This window comes from Amphiprion ocellaris, chromosome 23 (genome assembly GCF_022539595.1).
Source record: "Amphiprion ocellaris isolate individual 3 ecotype Okinawa chromosome 23, ASM2253959v1, whole genome shotgun sequence".
In the NCBI taxonomy this organism is placed as follows: domain Eukaryota; kingdom Metazoa; phylum Chordata; class Actinopteri; family Pomacentridae; genus Amphiprion; species Amphiprion ocellaris.
Genome location: NC_072788.1, coordinates 3,772,401 through 3,787,074, shown reverse-complemented (window position 1 = coordinate 3,787,074; position 14,674 = coordinate 3,772,401). Strand labels below are relative to the sequence as shown.

General features: G+C 41.9%; 2 protein-coding genes across 2 annotated transcripts in view; one reads left to right on the top strand and one right to left on the bottom strand.

Annotated features, from left to right (window-relative positions):
- Positions 1-14,619, top strand: part of LOC111582709 (serine/threonine-protein phosphatase PP1-beta catalytic subunit) — a 29,216-nt gene extending 14,597 nt beyond the window's left edge. The window contains exons 2-8 of the mRNA XM_023291537.3: positions 6,885-7,016; positions 7,307-7,537; positions 9,877-9,981; positions 10,237-10,308; positions 12,087-12,238; positions 12,419-12,553; positions 14,070-14,619. Of these exons, the coding sequence (XP_023147305.1) occupies positions 6,885-7,016; positions 7,307-7,537; positions 9,877-9,981; positions 10,237-10,308; positions 12,087-12,238; positions 12,419-12,553; positions 14,070-14,174 (932 nt within the window). The 3' untranslated portion in view covers positions 14,175-14,619. The remainder of the gene's footprint in view (positions 1-6,884; positions 7,017-7,306; positions 7,538-9,876; positions 9,982-10,236; positions 10,309-12,086; positions 12,239-12,418; positions 12,554-14,069) is intronic.
- Positions 2,974-4,488, bottom strand: LOC118471728 (uncharacterized). Its single transcript, XM_035957804.2, has 2 exons — positions 4,151-4,488; positions 2,974-3,631 (listed from the first exon to the last, which is right to left on the bottom strand). The coding sequence occupies exons 1-2, from the start codon at positions 4,387-4,389 to the stop codon at positions 3,211-3,213; spliced, it is 660 nt and encodes a 219-aa protein (XP_035813697.1). The 5' UTR covers positions 4,390-4,488; the 3' UTR covers positions 2,974-3,210.
- Positions 14,620-14,674: the final 55 nt, after the last annotated feature.

Below are 14,674 nucleotides of genomic sequence, written 5' to 3'. Positions count from 1 at the left end.
AAATGGAGCCTTAGTCAGTCCCTCCAGGATTTCGCAGGCGTTTTTTGAGATTGTTGCTGCCGAAAATGCCTGAATTCATGGCAGCTTTTTTTTTTAAAAATTGCGATGTTTTAAGCTATTTGTTGCGATGAAATTGCGGGGGACAGTGACAGTTGCTAAAAAGTTGCATTTTTTTCAACTTTTAGAACACGTTTCAACATTGCAATAGACAGTATTCATTCCAAAATTAATTCTTTAACGCTCCAACCCATTTACACAGAAGCTGGCATATCACGGTGGGAAATTAGCAGCAGCCAGATACTGGTTCGGTTCAGCTTTATATCTGTTCCAATGTTGTGGTGTCTTTGCTTTCCCACTGAGGTTTAGTGCCAGTCTTGGTGCTGTAGAGCTGCTTTTCCTGACTTGAATTAGTACCATAGATTTAAACTGTCTGAGGTTTCAGTGGAGCTCTCAGATGCCACGGCCGTTGCGTATCCCAGGCTGCACTAGAAGCCCAGCGCAGGCCGAGCGGTTCAGGTCTGAAGGGTCTCTGAGCTGTCTGGAATGCAGAGATCTGCCCTGGAGGCGGGGTATGAGGCAGAGCTGCCCTCTGACGTCAGCACGGTTCACCGGCAAGACGGGGGAGGACGATGACCCAGAGATTCAGCCACGGGCAGGAATGCAACTCAGAGATAAGTGGATGAAGGAGGAGATGGGGCGTTTTGGGAACGAGAGGCACAAAGATGGAGAGGGCAGCTGATTGCAGAGCAGTTTGAGTTCCAGAAACATTCAGTTCTGAGAGGTCAGAGTGTGACCAAACCGAGAAGCTCAGGCAGACGGACTCACCAAATTAGGAGACATGAACTGGAGGTTTCTCAGCAGAGATGAGATTTTCCTTAAAGTTGTGTAAGGAGCAGCTGGGAAAATCTCGTAGAACATCAGTCCCAGACTGTCCTGTGTTAAAATGAAGCTCAACAGCTGTTTTAGCAAGAGACCCGCTTCAGTCTCCAGTCTAAATGTCTAGGTAAAATGCTGCAGAAACACAGATATGGGCTCAAATTACAATCGATTTTGAAGATTTTGGGTTTGTAAAGAGATGTTCACAAATACTTCGAAGGTCTGTAGTTTGCGTCTCAGTGCATTTACGAAAACAAAGACCAAAAAGCAAAAGAAAACTTGTGTATATGCAGGAGACGAGATATGTGTTTGTCACCATCCCCTCAGATTCATGTGAAAAAAAGTTCAAAATTAGTACTTGTAACTTCAGTGTCACACACAAAGTAGGAACTTTGGGTTTTACACACAGTTTTGTGTTTTGTATTTGGTGTTTACAACAGCACTTCTTTTTTTATCCAGGCAGTTTTACCATTTTTTTAAATTCACCACCAAGTTTGAAAGGCATTTTATCTTTAAAGAATCATTTGTTAGAGCCTGAGACTGTAAGAATCAGTCCTTGAACTACTCATCAGCGATGTGCTGCTCCAGTGAGAGACCGAACCAAATTAAATTTCATCAAATTCTGCAAAAAAAATTTAAAAAGTTTGAGTTCCTCAGCACAATCCACAGCCAATAAAAATACTGAGACTTTTCGGCTGAACTGCAGCCAGTGTTTACATGGAGGAGAGAGGAGACAAGTATGGAATGAAATAAATGTACAGAAGGTCCTCGGTGTACGCCGTCCTCGACTTACATCTTTTCGCCGCTAAGTCAGAACTGATAACGGGCCGGTCTTCGGTTTAACGTACGGCATTTTGTCGCTACATCAGAACTGCTTCAGTGGAACCAGTTGGCAAGCAGAGCGGATAAATATGTAGTCATGCGGTGCTATAAGACGGCTTTGTTTACATTTTTGCCGGTATTTTGTTACATTTATTTTGACATTATTTATGAGCATTACAGAATCTAACTGACCCTAACTTGAGCCTATAAACTCGATGCTACACTTCCATAACGCAGGATGACAGCAACTCTCCCATTTCTGAAACTCCACGACCCCAGTTTGTAACTTTCTCTTGTAAAGTTGCGCTCTCTAATCTCATCATCGTGACATTGTGCAAGGTTTGTTCAAAGCTCCTTCACAGAAGACGTTAAACAGCTGTTTCCAGCAGCTGCATAGAACTCCGCATGCCATCTAAGCTGATGCTGATGGGTGAAACCGGTGGAGTTTGGCATCAGTTATCCAGACTCTGTGAACCAGACAAACGATTGCTCAGTAACCCCTGATTCATCCACAACACAAGAACATATAGTTAGTGCCACTCCTGTTACACTTGTTTGTGAGCAGTAGGCAGGACAGAATGTTTCTGGGTGAGGTGCATAAGGAAACACAAAGTTATCAGTGTGCATTATGTCAATGTGTTATATTCTGACCTCTTAAATTCATTCTTAATAGAAGTATTGATCGTTTAAATGTAGTGAATGCACTATATTTTAGGCGCATCTCTTGTCAGGTTTCTGTCGGATGCAGTACGCGGGTCAATACATAATTGCGGAACTTTTTGTAACATAGTTGACATTTTTGCTGTTTTCAGGCCTAAAATCAACATGGAATTTTTAGAGAAAGACTCTTGTAAATATTATATATACAACTGAATAAAATTTAAATTTGCAAAATGACCACAGAGACACAAAAAATGACCACAAAAACACCTAAAATTACCATAAACAGACTGAAAATGGCCACAAAGGGGTGCAAAATGACCAAAAAAAGGCCTAAAATGACCACAAAACAGTCTGCAAATGACCCAAAAAGAAACAAAATAAGCACAGACACACAAAACAACCACAAAAAGACATGACATGACCACAAGAACGCACAAAATGACCAAAAAATGACACAAAATGACTACAGAAAAACACAAAATGACTCAGTGAGACAGATATTTATCATATAAAGACAAAAAATGACGAGAGACCCACAAAAGAACTACAAAAAATTGCAAAATGACCACAAAAACGCCTAAAATTACCACAAACAGACTGAAAACGTTATTTAGTTGACATTTTAGTGATATCCAGTCATTTTTTTATTAAGTGATTGTTTCCATAATAAATAATGATGGAATTCATAAAGACATGATCATAATGAACATAAAAACATTAGGTTTTTTACTTTTAATAAAAATGTATACAAGATATATCCTATAGACTCCAAAAGTCCCTCAGTGATGTATTGACGCAGGCGTTAGCATGCAGGCCGTGGGCGGCTAGAGGTGCTACTTCATCTCCAAATCATCTCCGAGATACAGCAGCTGCTCCGCTCACCAAACACCTTGCAGGCTGGGAAAAATTGGTCTTGCTGGGTTGCCATAGTGATCGGATGTGGGCGCCACCTCCCTGTTTCTCTCCCTTTCTCTTTCGACTGGTGAGGCTGCAGTGCAGTGGTGACAGACTGAAGGATGCTGGGATACCTCCCCACAACCTTGTAGTGGTACGATCTGAAGCCAAGGTCACCGGATCACACCGTGGGATTGAGCGTGTGTTTTCATGGAGGGGAGATGGACGTGTTTTGACGAGCTTTGCCTCAACTTTACTGTGTGATGAAAGGGGATCTTCCCAGGCGAAAGGTGCCGCTTGCTGTGGTGTGTCCCAGATCAGGCCTCCGTCGCTGTCAGCTGAGCCAGCACAGACGTGCAAACGCGTCATCGCTGGTCTGGAAGGGAGGGGTGTGAAATCACTCCCGGCAGTCGACACACACATCTCAGCGAGGACACACACTCTCTCTGCCTTTGTGTTGTGCTCACCGATTGTTGAGTTTTTCAGCATGAAAATGATGAAGAAAATAGCACATCTTTTGCCCCCTCTTACCTTTTGCTGTCACACCTTGGCTATTTTCAACTGTTTGCCAGATCCCTTGATTCAATTACTCTTTGTTCTTTGATGTATTACCCTCTGTTACTGATTAGCAACCGTACGCAAATTAGCCACTATTCACCCTTATATTTACATACGACCCCGTCCCCACCCTCTGACCCACTCTCTGACCATCCCTATACAATGTGGACTCTGCAAATGTTCTTGGTCTTCTTACCTTCACAGACTCATTCTCTGTGTTGGTATGCTGGAACACCAGTAAACACCCCACTACAGCAAACTTCGCAGGACTAAGAGTGAAATTTCTTCAACAAAAACCTCCACATGATTTGGCTTGTGATGTTTTTTTCCCGCTTACCTGGGAAATGCCACCTTTGGGACCGTCTTAATATAGCCTCGTTCTTGCCCTTTCGGGTGGGGCAGGTGTGATTGCAGGTTGTGTTTGGCTGCGTCGGGGGAGACAGGTGGAGTGTTTATCGTCCTCGCCAAAGGTGTCCCGGCAGAAATAGCAGGGTCACGTTGCAACTGTACACGCATTGCTGCTGCACACACTGTAGGTAGTTTACATCCTGTTCTAAAGGAATTGCAGGAACTCATCTGTAGGGGGAGAATCACAAGCTACCTCACGATACGCGATACTATCAAGATACAGCGATACTGCGATAATTGATATATTGCAAGACAATCACATAGCAATACATCACGATATCTGTAACTGAAAAATACAAAATTCCTGCAAAAAGTAGGGCTGGACCCGAATATCCAAATATTCGGCCGTTATGTTGACGTCCAAATATTTATTTTGATATCTGAATACTTGGACCACCCATCGTCGCCACCATTGAGTAGCTGCTTTAGCGCATTTTTGAGAACTTTGATCTTGCTTCCAACCGCTGAGTCTGACAGCATTAGCATGGATATCTCCGTCTTCGGCTTTTGTCTTCTGTTTACAAACACAGGCAAACTGAAGCGTGACATCAGAGTTGGTAGGTCCGTGTGATACAGCAGAGTGGGGGGGCGCGATCCAAGTATTTGTCATCAGGATTAATATTCGAATACACCACAATGACCAGATATTTGGATATTTGGGTCCAGCCCTAGTATTTTACTTTTATGAGGCACATCGTATAGTGTTTGTTGAGCTTTCTTGTTCCCTCAATGTTGCAAAAGCTGAAATGAGTTCACACATTGGACTTACATGTAGATGGAGCGTCTCTTACGGTAGCGTTGCTGTCCGCCGTTACACCTGTACCTCTTTGGCCGATTCATTTCCACTCAAGTCTCCCTCATTCATGTGATTAGCGCCACCGTGTGGAGTCATTAAGTAGTGACGCTGGGGAAGTGGCAGCTGGCAGGGGAATCTGGCAAGTATTGATATTTGGCGTCAGGGTATCGATACTCATAGGATGACGATAGATCACTGTCTCAATATTTTGTCCTACCTCTACTCACCTGCAGGAAACTAATGCACAGTCCGCCTATCTCTGGTGTAAAGTAGGCCGATCTTCACCTTGTTGAAGCGAACTCCTCTGGCTGTGTAGCTGCATTCCTCTGACCGCATCTGTTAGATCTACTTATTAAATGCCTGCTAAGATTTCCACCGTGGTGTCGTCTGTCAGCAGCAGTCTTAGTCAGCTCCGACCCACTTCTGCGGTTTACCGAGCAGGACAGAAAGAGGAGGTGTCCGTAGCACCGTTATTCATCCTCATCTTAGCACAGCAGGATTATTTAGGGCGGCGGCAGCAGCAAAACATGGAAATTCTGAAGGGGAAAGTTGAAAACTCAAATCAGAAGGACAGCTGTAGGTGCTTGTCGGCGGTGTTGCATGTGTCGGCTTTAACCCTCTGAACTTCAAGGAGCCTCTAGGATTTATTTACTCCCGTTATATTTTTTACTCGCTGTGAGCTCATTTTACTGCAATATAAAGTCCTGCACCGCTATTTAAACCGGTACTACTACAGTTATAATGCCGTACATCATTAAAAAACTGAAGTTGAATTGCTTTGATTACTCGTTTTGTTTTGATTTCTGGTTTCAGAACCTATTCAGCTGAACTGCAGGCAGTGTATAGCAGAGCAGACAGTTCACAAATATTTACATTTAGAGCAAATAATTGCCAATTTTGCTTTAAAAAATGACTAAACAGTGGATGGACTACTTGTTTAAAGCTCCAGTATGTATGCTCTTCAGTATGCTGTGTCATACCCTGAATGTTTTTAGGCATCTTTCCCTCATCAGAAGGATATATGACTTTATATTAAACCTGTTTAGTGACATGTGAGGTTGAAAAATTTAACTTAAAGACACTTGAATGGGTTGTTTTGTGTCTTTTCAACCAATTCAAGTGTCTGTTCACAGTTTTAGTCCTGTTTACACACTCATCTATTGTATATTTTCTGATCCTTGCAGTAAATATGCAGATTTTAGGTGAATGTCTATGTTACTTCAAGCCAGGATTAATAAAGTAAGGTATTTTAAAAGAGTAATTTTAGTATGAACTCCACTGTAAATCCAGTTTAACTACTGTATTTTACAAATACCCTTTTTAAAAATAGGCTTTGTAGTGTATGTTTGGTATTTATTATCTTTTTTTTTTTTTGCAACCATGAAGTCACAGGACTAATCAGTGGTTTATTTAAAACTTGTAGCACAGCAATTTGAACCAATGTTCTCTGTCTGAAACCCTCCACACTTAATTGATTACATTTTATTAACCTAAATTGACCTGCTGACTTTAATACAAGTCCTATGTACATTTAGGACTTAGGACATGGAGCCTCCTCTCACCTGACTGTTGTGACCTCCCTCCTCCTCCTCCTTTGCCTTTTCCGTCCTGTTACACAACAGGAAGCGTCTCCAAAAACACTCCTGACAACATCAACAAGACCCACACAGGCTATTTCTATCCTTCCCTCCCGCATTTAGCCTGAAGTTCATTTAAAAACCAACCCTGACAGCAGCAACGCGATGATCCACAGAGTCATAACCCTGAGAAAACTGCAGGGAAAGAAGCACACTATGGAACAAACAAGAGCATCATGGAACAGTTTGTCTGTTGTCCTTTAACCTTACTTCTCTTTTCTATCTGCCAGTGCGAGGATGTCGTCCAGGGAAGATCGTCCAGATGACGGAGGCGGAGGTTCGTGGCCTCTGCATCAAGTCCCGGGAGATCTTCCTCAGTCAGCCAATCCTCCTGGAGCTGGAGGCTCCGCTCAAAATCTGTGGTCAGTACCATCATCTGCCACGCACAGGAACACGCACTATCCTTGTTTAGCTTGTCAAACTCACACATGATGCATATATTTTCCATTAGGTGCACTGTTTGAGGATATGTCCACCAATCATAGAACTAAAGATGCTCCTCGTGACTGCAGAACCTCACTAAGAATCATCTTGGTTTTAACTTTTGTAATAAAAATAATCCATGGACATTGCAAACAGCTGCTAAAGACTAATTCAGCATTACTTTTTCTGCGTCCATTCACCGCTGCTTTTTCTTCACCCTCCATCCCAGGCGACATCCACGGACAGTACACAGACCTGCTGAGGCTCTTTGAGTACGGCGGCTTCCCTCCAGAGGCCAACTACCTGTTCCTGGGAGACTACGTGGACAGAGGGAAGCAGTCCCTGGAGACCATCTGCCTGCTGCTGGCCTACAAGATCAAATACCCCGAGAACTTCTTCCTGCTCAGGGGCAACCACGAGTGTGCCTCCATCAACCGCATCTACGGCTTCTACGACGAGTGTGAGCATCCCGATAACATGTCGTGTTTCATTTTCACTTCCACTCAGGTCCGAGGATTATCTCGGCACCAAACCCAGGTATTAACAGGCTCCAGGGCTGAATTATTGAAGACCGGAGGATCGATAAGCTCTATTGGTTCTTCTCTCATTTGCTGGAGCCTATCCCAGCTGACTCAGGTGAAGGCAGGGGACACCCTAGACAGGTCACCAGTCTGTCACAGGGCTACATACAGAGACAAACAATCACTCTCACATTCACACCTACGGGCAATTTAGAATGATCAATTAACCTCAGCATATTTTTGGACTGTGGGAGGAAGCCGGAGTACCCGGAGAAAACCCACGCATGCACAGGGAGAACATGCAAACTCCATGCAGAAAGATCCCGGGAAAGCCGGCACGCGAACCAGGGATCTTCTAGCTGCAAGGCGAAAGTGCTAACCACTACGCCACTGTGCAGCCCCATGCATCATATTAATACTGGGTAATGAGTAACCATTAGTCAGCTGATTGTGTAGCTATGGGTGTGTTCATAAATACAATCTGAAATGATAACAGTAAAAATACTGTCAAAGAAAAAGTCCCACATTCAGTTTTTTCCTTAATGAAACAGCTGTAACAAAGAGAGAAATACAGCAATGGTAGTTCTGTTCTTAGTTTTTTCCCTCTTAAAAAAATAAAAAGAACTGATAACACTGTTGTTAAAACACCTGGTCGATAAATGCTATCAGTACTGTTTAAATCTTAATGGCATCCATCCCGACTCAAGGCCCTTTGTGCTGGATCTGGTTTACTTTGCACACAAAGATACGACCAGAACAAAAACCGCAACAGAGGAGCAGTCAGGCAGACTGTTTTGGGTGAAGTGCTACTATTGAATCCTTAAAATTGATTATTATCAATTGGAGATGGAATTTTTTTTTCAGAACTAAATGGCAGCAAATATGGAGATTAGAATCAAAGCTGCCCGCAAATAGCAGCTTAATAGGTGAAAAGTCTTAAAAGTAAAAGCAGTCTTTCTGCAGGAAGGGAAATCAAGAAAAATGTATCACTGCAGCTTGTTAGCTAGCAGTTAAGTAGTGTCATTGAGGCTGGTCATGAGATTATTTGCTCAAACAGCTACTGAAATTCAATTATTAGAGACAACAACTAAAACCTTAAAACTAACTTATTAGATGGATAAATGTAGTGGAGGTTCAAGTGTACCCTTGCTGCACAGACTCATTGTAAACTAAAGCCCTATCCGTACGGGATTAGTATTACCTACCAAGAGTGATTTGTAAAAATTGCAGAGGATGTGATCTTAATCCCATGTGAATGCTCCATGTCTGCAATTGGTAAAGTAATAATTCCCCCACAAACTACGTACCATATTTCGCCCCACACCAACATCCTGTGAAAATATTAGTCCTGTGCAAATCTGCATCTCAGTGACTGGGGGTATTTTAGTTGTTTTTTTTTAAATCACGCAACTTTTTCTACCTTGTTCCCAGTTGAATTATGGAGGTTGCGGTAGGAATTATTGACAGCATTTTAGGAGCAAATGCAAGGATAGGCCTTTAGACAACAGGCCTATGGAGCAGTCACAGAAACGACAAAATCAGATCAACGAGAAGAGGGAAATCTGGGAGGATATTGAGATGGGAGGATATTTGGATGGATGGATGGATGGATAGATGGATAGATAGATAACCCTATCAGCATAGCAACAGAAGTTGGTTGTTCTAAATCTGTGACTTCTAGAAAATTGCATCTTTACAATGTCACCAAGTCATTCAAGTCCCCCAAGAAGGCTGGTTGTCCACGAATGAATGATCGATGGATACTTTATTAATCCAGAGGGATGCTTAGCAGCACACAGTAAGAAACATTTTTCTAGGCTTATCTTTCAACAGGCTTAATACAAACGCCCTGATGGCCCGTTATCCCAACAACGCTGCCCGCTGCTCTCAAGTCACGTTGCTGCTTTGACATATTTACTACGACTACGTACCACGTGACGACAGTGGATGTTGCGACGTGCACAGATTTGACATCATATTTGGGCTGTAATGTCAGTAAATTCGAGTCAAATGCAGACTTCGCTCATCCCGTTCACAAATGGCCAGAGATCCCAGGTAATACGAATCCTGTACAAATAGGGCTTAATACAGTTTATCATGGTGTATCTGGTAAGACGCATCTTGTGAAGTTCCACATTTAAAGTAATAATCAGCAGTTGGGTGTTGAAGACTTTGTTCCAGATGTGTCTTAAATCCCTGAAACTCAACTCAGAGCTTGTAAAAACCTTTCAGGCATCCTTATAAGGCCTGCTGACATTCTATCTCGCTGATGTTTCAGGTAAACGCAGATTCAACATTAAGCTCTGGAAGACTTTCACCGACTGCTTCAACTGCCTGCCCATCGCCGCCATCGTGGACGAGAAGATCTTCTGCTGTCACGGAGGTATGTTGGCATCGAAATGCTGCTGAGCTTTGGCTTTCTGGTTGTTTATTCCCTCACCTCGCTAGTGTGATATGATCCAGAGTCGGACAGATAAAGTTCACGACCTTTCTAAGCTGCCAGTCATTTCGGTTCACCTGTCTGGTGCGAAGTAAGTGGGTCAGAGCAAGTTTATGGCTGATGTGAGTTAATACCTGCAGAGCCACGGAGGGCGAGATTGAAGAGATTTACCGACAGACTGTTGTTGTGTCTCTCCAGGTCTCTCTCCTGACCTGCAGTCCATGGAGCAGATCAGACGCATCATGAGACCCACAGACGTGCCCGACACAGGTAGGTCAGCACACCTGGGCAGATGTTCCACATTTCGGGGGACTCCGGACGGGATTATTCCTGTCGTTTGGAAACGTAAAAGTAGAACATTTACTTTCAGCTACTTGTATTTAACCTAGCAATAGAATAAATTCTGCTACTAACTTACAGAACCGGCTTAATGAGGACATGCTGCAACGTATTATTTACAAATGAAAGCGTCAGTAGTGTGAATCTAGCATATAATAATATAACACACCCAGGATAGACTGATTACAAACTTGGCCGATTGTTGAGGCCCATATTTTGGATTTTTGCGATTATCGGTGTCGCTACTTTTATTGGCCGATACTTTGTAAATTAAATGCTCCTCTCTCTGTCTGTTTCACTCTGTGGGCTCACAAATATTTCTCAAGAAACAGAAACCACAAACCAGGAAATTAGCTTCCCTCACAGTGACTAGTGCTATGCTAGCGGCTAGCGGCTACATTAGACGGCAGCTACAGATTAACCCGAAACAGAGTCTGGAATCCAATAATTAATAATGCTTCACAATATGGACAATAAAGGAGATAGAACAGTGAATTATTTGGAAAATAGAAAACTGATTAAACTGATTGGACCGCACATAAATAGATGATTTAATCACTCCTATTTCTTTGTTCCATATTCAGTTATAGTTCCCTTTATTTCTGAATCAACCTTATTATCAGTGACAGGTTCCTGCTGTCACATGCTGATAAAACATTACATTTAATGGATATCGTAATTGAGCCATGATTTGCTGCTTCATAGTTTGGCTTTTTTCATGTTTTAAGCAGTTATTTTATGACCTTTACACAAATTAACTTCCTAAATTTACAGAGTTTATTTTCAGCCTATTGGAATAAGTTAAATATGACTGAGATTTAACGGATTAGTTCACTGTTTTTGAAGCTAAAGGTGCCCTTTTGACTCAACTTGTATTGGAAATGTATCGGCCATTAAAAGATACATTTCAGCAGAATGATTTAATCAAACCAAGTAGGTATAACTCAAGGCCAGCATCCTTTTATTGTAAAATTTCTTAGACAGTTTTCTCTCCTCAGCTGCAGTGAAACGACCGGACGTAATAAAAGGACATTTTTTACTGAAAAGTTCTTCAAAGGAAATCTACTTAACTGCTGAAACCTTCAGATAAACTTATAGTAAAGATATGTTTTCATTAATATACTGTGACAAATTTAGAGGGAATCTTTTATTAGAAACTACAAACGGAAGATTAAGCAAAGGTTTGTTCAGTGTAAATGGAAATCTGTTGTTTTTAGACTTGTGAAACCTTTAAAATTAACATTTTGTTGGTCTCATGTTGATCTGTAAGCTCAGATAATGATGGATTTTCTGGTGTTAAAACCATTAAGGGCTTCCAGCTGTCAACATCTGTCCCCTTAACTCTGAAAATCTTTCATTTAAATTGGATTTTCACCTCAACCCAGCTCTTACTTTCAGTTTCAGAAGCTCCGTTTCTCATGCAGTCCTGTGGAAGTCACAGTGAAACAGGGGAAGTGAAGCTGTCGCAGTCTTTGCCCCTCTTCATTAAACCTGCCTGTTCCTGTCCTTATAAGGCAGCCGCCGGCTCTCAGATCCTCTTATGGTCTCTGAGGGAGACTCAGTGTGTTTTGAAGAGAAGAATGTATACGTTAGCGTTTCAGTAAACATGACACAGACACAGAGAGATGATTTCATCCTCTGGTCTGGATGCTTTTAAACTCCTCCGTGGTGGTAAGAGGGGGTCAACGTTGTGTATTCTTTACCTCCAGGCCTCCTGTGCGACCTGCTGTGGTCCGACCCCGACAAGGATGTCCAGGGCTGGGGGGAGAACGACCGCGGCGTCTCCTTCACCTTTGGAGCCGATGTGGTCAGCAAGTTCCTGAACCGCCACGACCTGGACCTCATCTGTAGAGCCCACCAGGTCCGAGGAACACATCCAGTCTACATCTAACCACTAGAACACAGAGAACACGTTAAGCTTTCTAGAAACACGTCCATGTGTGGTTCAACAGAGCCACAGTTTATCTAAACGTTTCATATTTGCATGAAGTGCTGAAAGAAGTCCTCATCTGTTGTGTTTCTGTGTGTCTGCTGCCCTCAGGTGGTAGAAGATGGTTATGAGTTCTTTGCCAAGCGGCAGCTGGTGACTCTGTTCTCAGCTCCCAACTACTGTGGAGAGTTCGACAACGCCGGCGGCATGATGAGCGTCGATGAAACCCTGATGTGCTCCTTCCAGGTATTACACCGTTCTACAATACTGACCCTCAAACAGGGATGTAGTCCATAGTTCTGGTAATTAACGGTTACTAGAACTTCTATCTGCTAGTATCTAAACATCATTAGTCATGTCCCAAGTTAATAAAAAGGAGAAGTCTTCTTTGTCCTACTATTAGGACTAAATATGCATCACATTAAAAACCTTTCTCACTCATTTAGTCCATAACTACAGACCCAGAATCATAATTGTGTATCATTGATCTCTACTTTTCCGGTACGGACAGAAAATGGACATAAAGACTTTATGGTAAATGAGCTGACTGAAGCATGGCTGTAAATGCTGACTGGTTGCTGTCAGCAGGATCTTTAAAACAACTATGGGATACTTTGTGGACTTTAAAAACAGGCTATAACCTGGTAGCAGTAAAATGTATGAGAAGAAATAGCTCTCATGAAGCCAAACAGCCCTTTTCTCTGAAAGCTTGTTTTTACTGACGCATTAATGAATAAGCACTTCTTTTATATAGTTGCATCTGGTCAGGAATAGAGATCAACGTATTGATACAGCAACATATTACATCATTTCCTCTTGTGATACATAATCGCTAGACTGCCAGCAAATATTAACATATTAAACTGTTTGATTTACCAGAGTTGCTGCATCACGGTTACTTGTAGTGCCGCCTAATGAATGAATGAAAGTTTACAAACCACCAGTCAAACAATGGGGGGAAACATCAGAGAGCTAATTAACTGAACTTGAATCCTAATAATACACGGCTACGCTATGGTAAAGTATTGCAATATAATCAAATCACAGGGTAATGTATCATAATGTTATACTGCAGGTAGTGTATAGCAGTATATGAAGGCATTAAGGGCAATGTGATGTCATATCGTGGGTAACATATCGTCACATAATCGTGTTGTCACCACACATCGCAATATAATCATAATAATATAACGCAATATAATCGTATTGTTGCCAACATATCGCAATATAATCGTTGTCGCCAATATTACACAATATAATCATAATGTCATCAACATATCTCAGTAAAATCGTATTGTTGCCAACCTAATGCAATATAATTGTATTGTCACCATATATCTCAATATAATCATATTAACAAAACGCAATATGATGGTATTGTCGTCTACATATCTCAATATAATCGTAGTGTTGCCAACATAACACAATATAATTGTGATGTCATCATATGGGCAATACAGCATGAGATATTGCAGGAAAGGTATCGGAGTATCATATCACTGACAATGTATCGTGCTATTATCATATCGTGTGATAAGTAGTGTGATACAATATCACAAGCGATTTATTCTGACTTTATCGGATTACAGGCAATGTATTGATATTATTATACTTGGGCAAAGTGTCTTGATGCATCATAGCCTTAACCATAACTCAGTCTTGATGAACATACTCACAGACGTGAACATCTGAAAGACCTTTTAATCATTGTATTCAGAATCCTAATTTAAAGCTAATGCCGCTGCTGTGCGTCTGTTTCTAGATCCTGAAGCCATCTGAGAAGAAAGCCAAGTACCAGTATGGAGGGATGAACTCCGGTCGGCCCGTCACTCCTCCACGCACAGCCCAACCTCCAAAGAAACGATGAGGACGAGACACGATGAGAGACACGACTGTCAACGATCGTCTCCTGTTGGCTTTTCACAACACAAAATAAGAAAAAGCAACACTTGGCAGAGGAGGAACCAGATCCACTATTTTAAAAGACACAAACCACAGTCTTTGATTAATTTTTATCTCCTGAACTGCTCTCTTCTTCTTCATCGCTTCTTCTCCCCCTCTGCATCTGTGTAACATTTTTTTTAAAACAAGTGTTAAAAGAAATATAAGAAAACAGTACAAGGGTGTAATTCTGTAGCATATCGGAGTGTTTTATTATTATTTTTTTTGTCTTTTTGTCCTTTTACTTATTTTCTTGACAACCGAATGACAGCTAGTTTAGTTTACCACATCTCCTGACTCCGCCTGTACAGAACAACAGGTATTAAAGACGACTGCTGGGTTTTCAATAAATAATACAGGGAAGAAATGGATGCTCTGTGTGGTTCTTCCTGCTGACTCACTTCTGCAGAAAACATTATGATTAAA

Coding starts and splice junctions, on each gene's coding strand:
- LOC118471728 (XM_035957804.2), bottom strand. CDS start 4,389: ATGAGTTCCTGCAATTCCTTTAGAACAGGATGTAAACTACCTACAGTG. Junction 3,632..4,150: donor CCAAAGGTGGCATTTCCCAG/GTAAGCGGGAAA, acceptor CCTCCCTTCCAG/ACCAGCGATGACGCGTTTGC.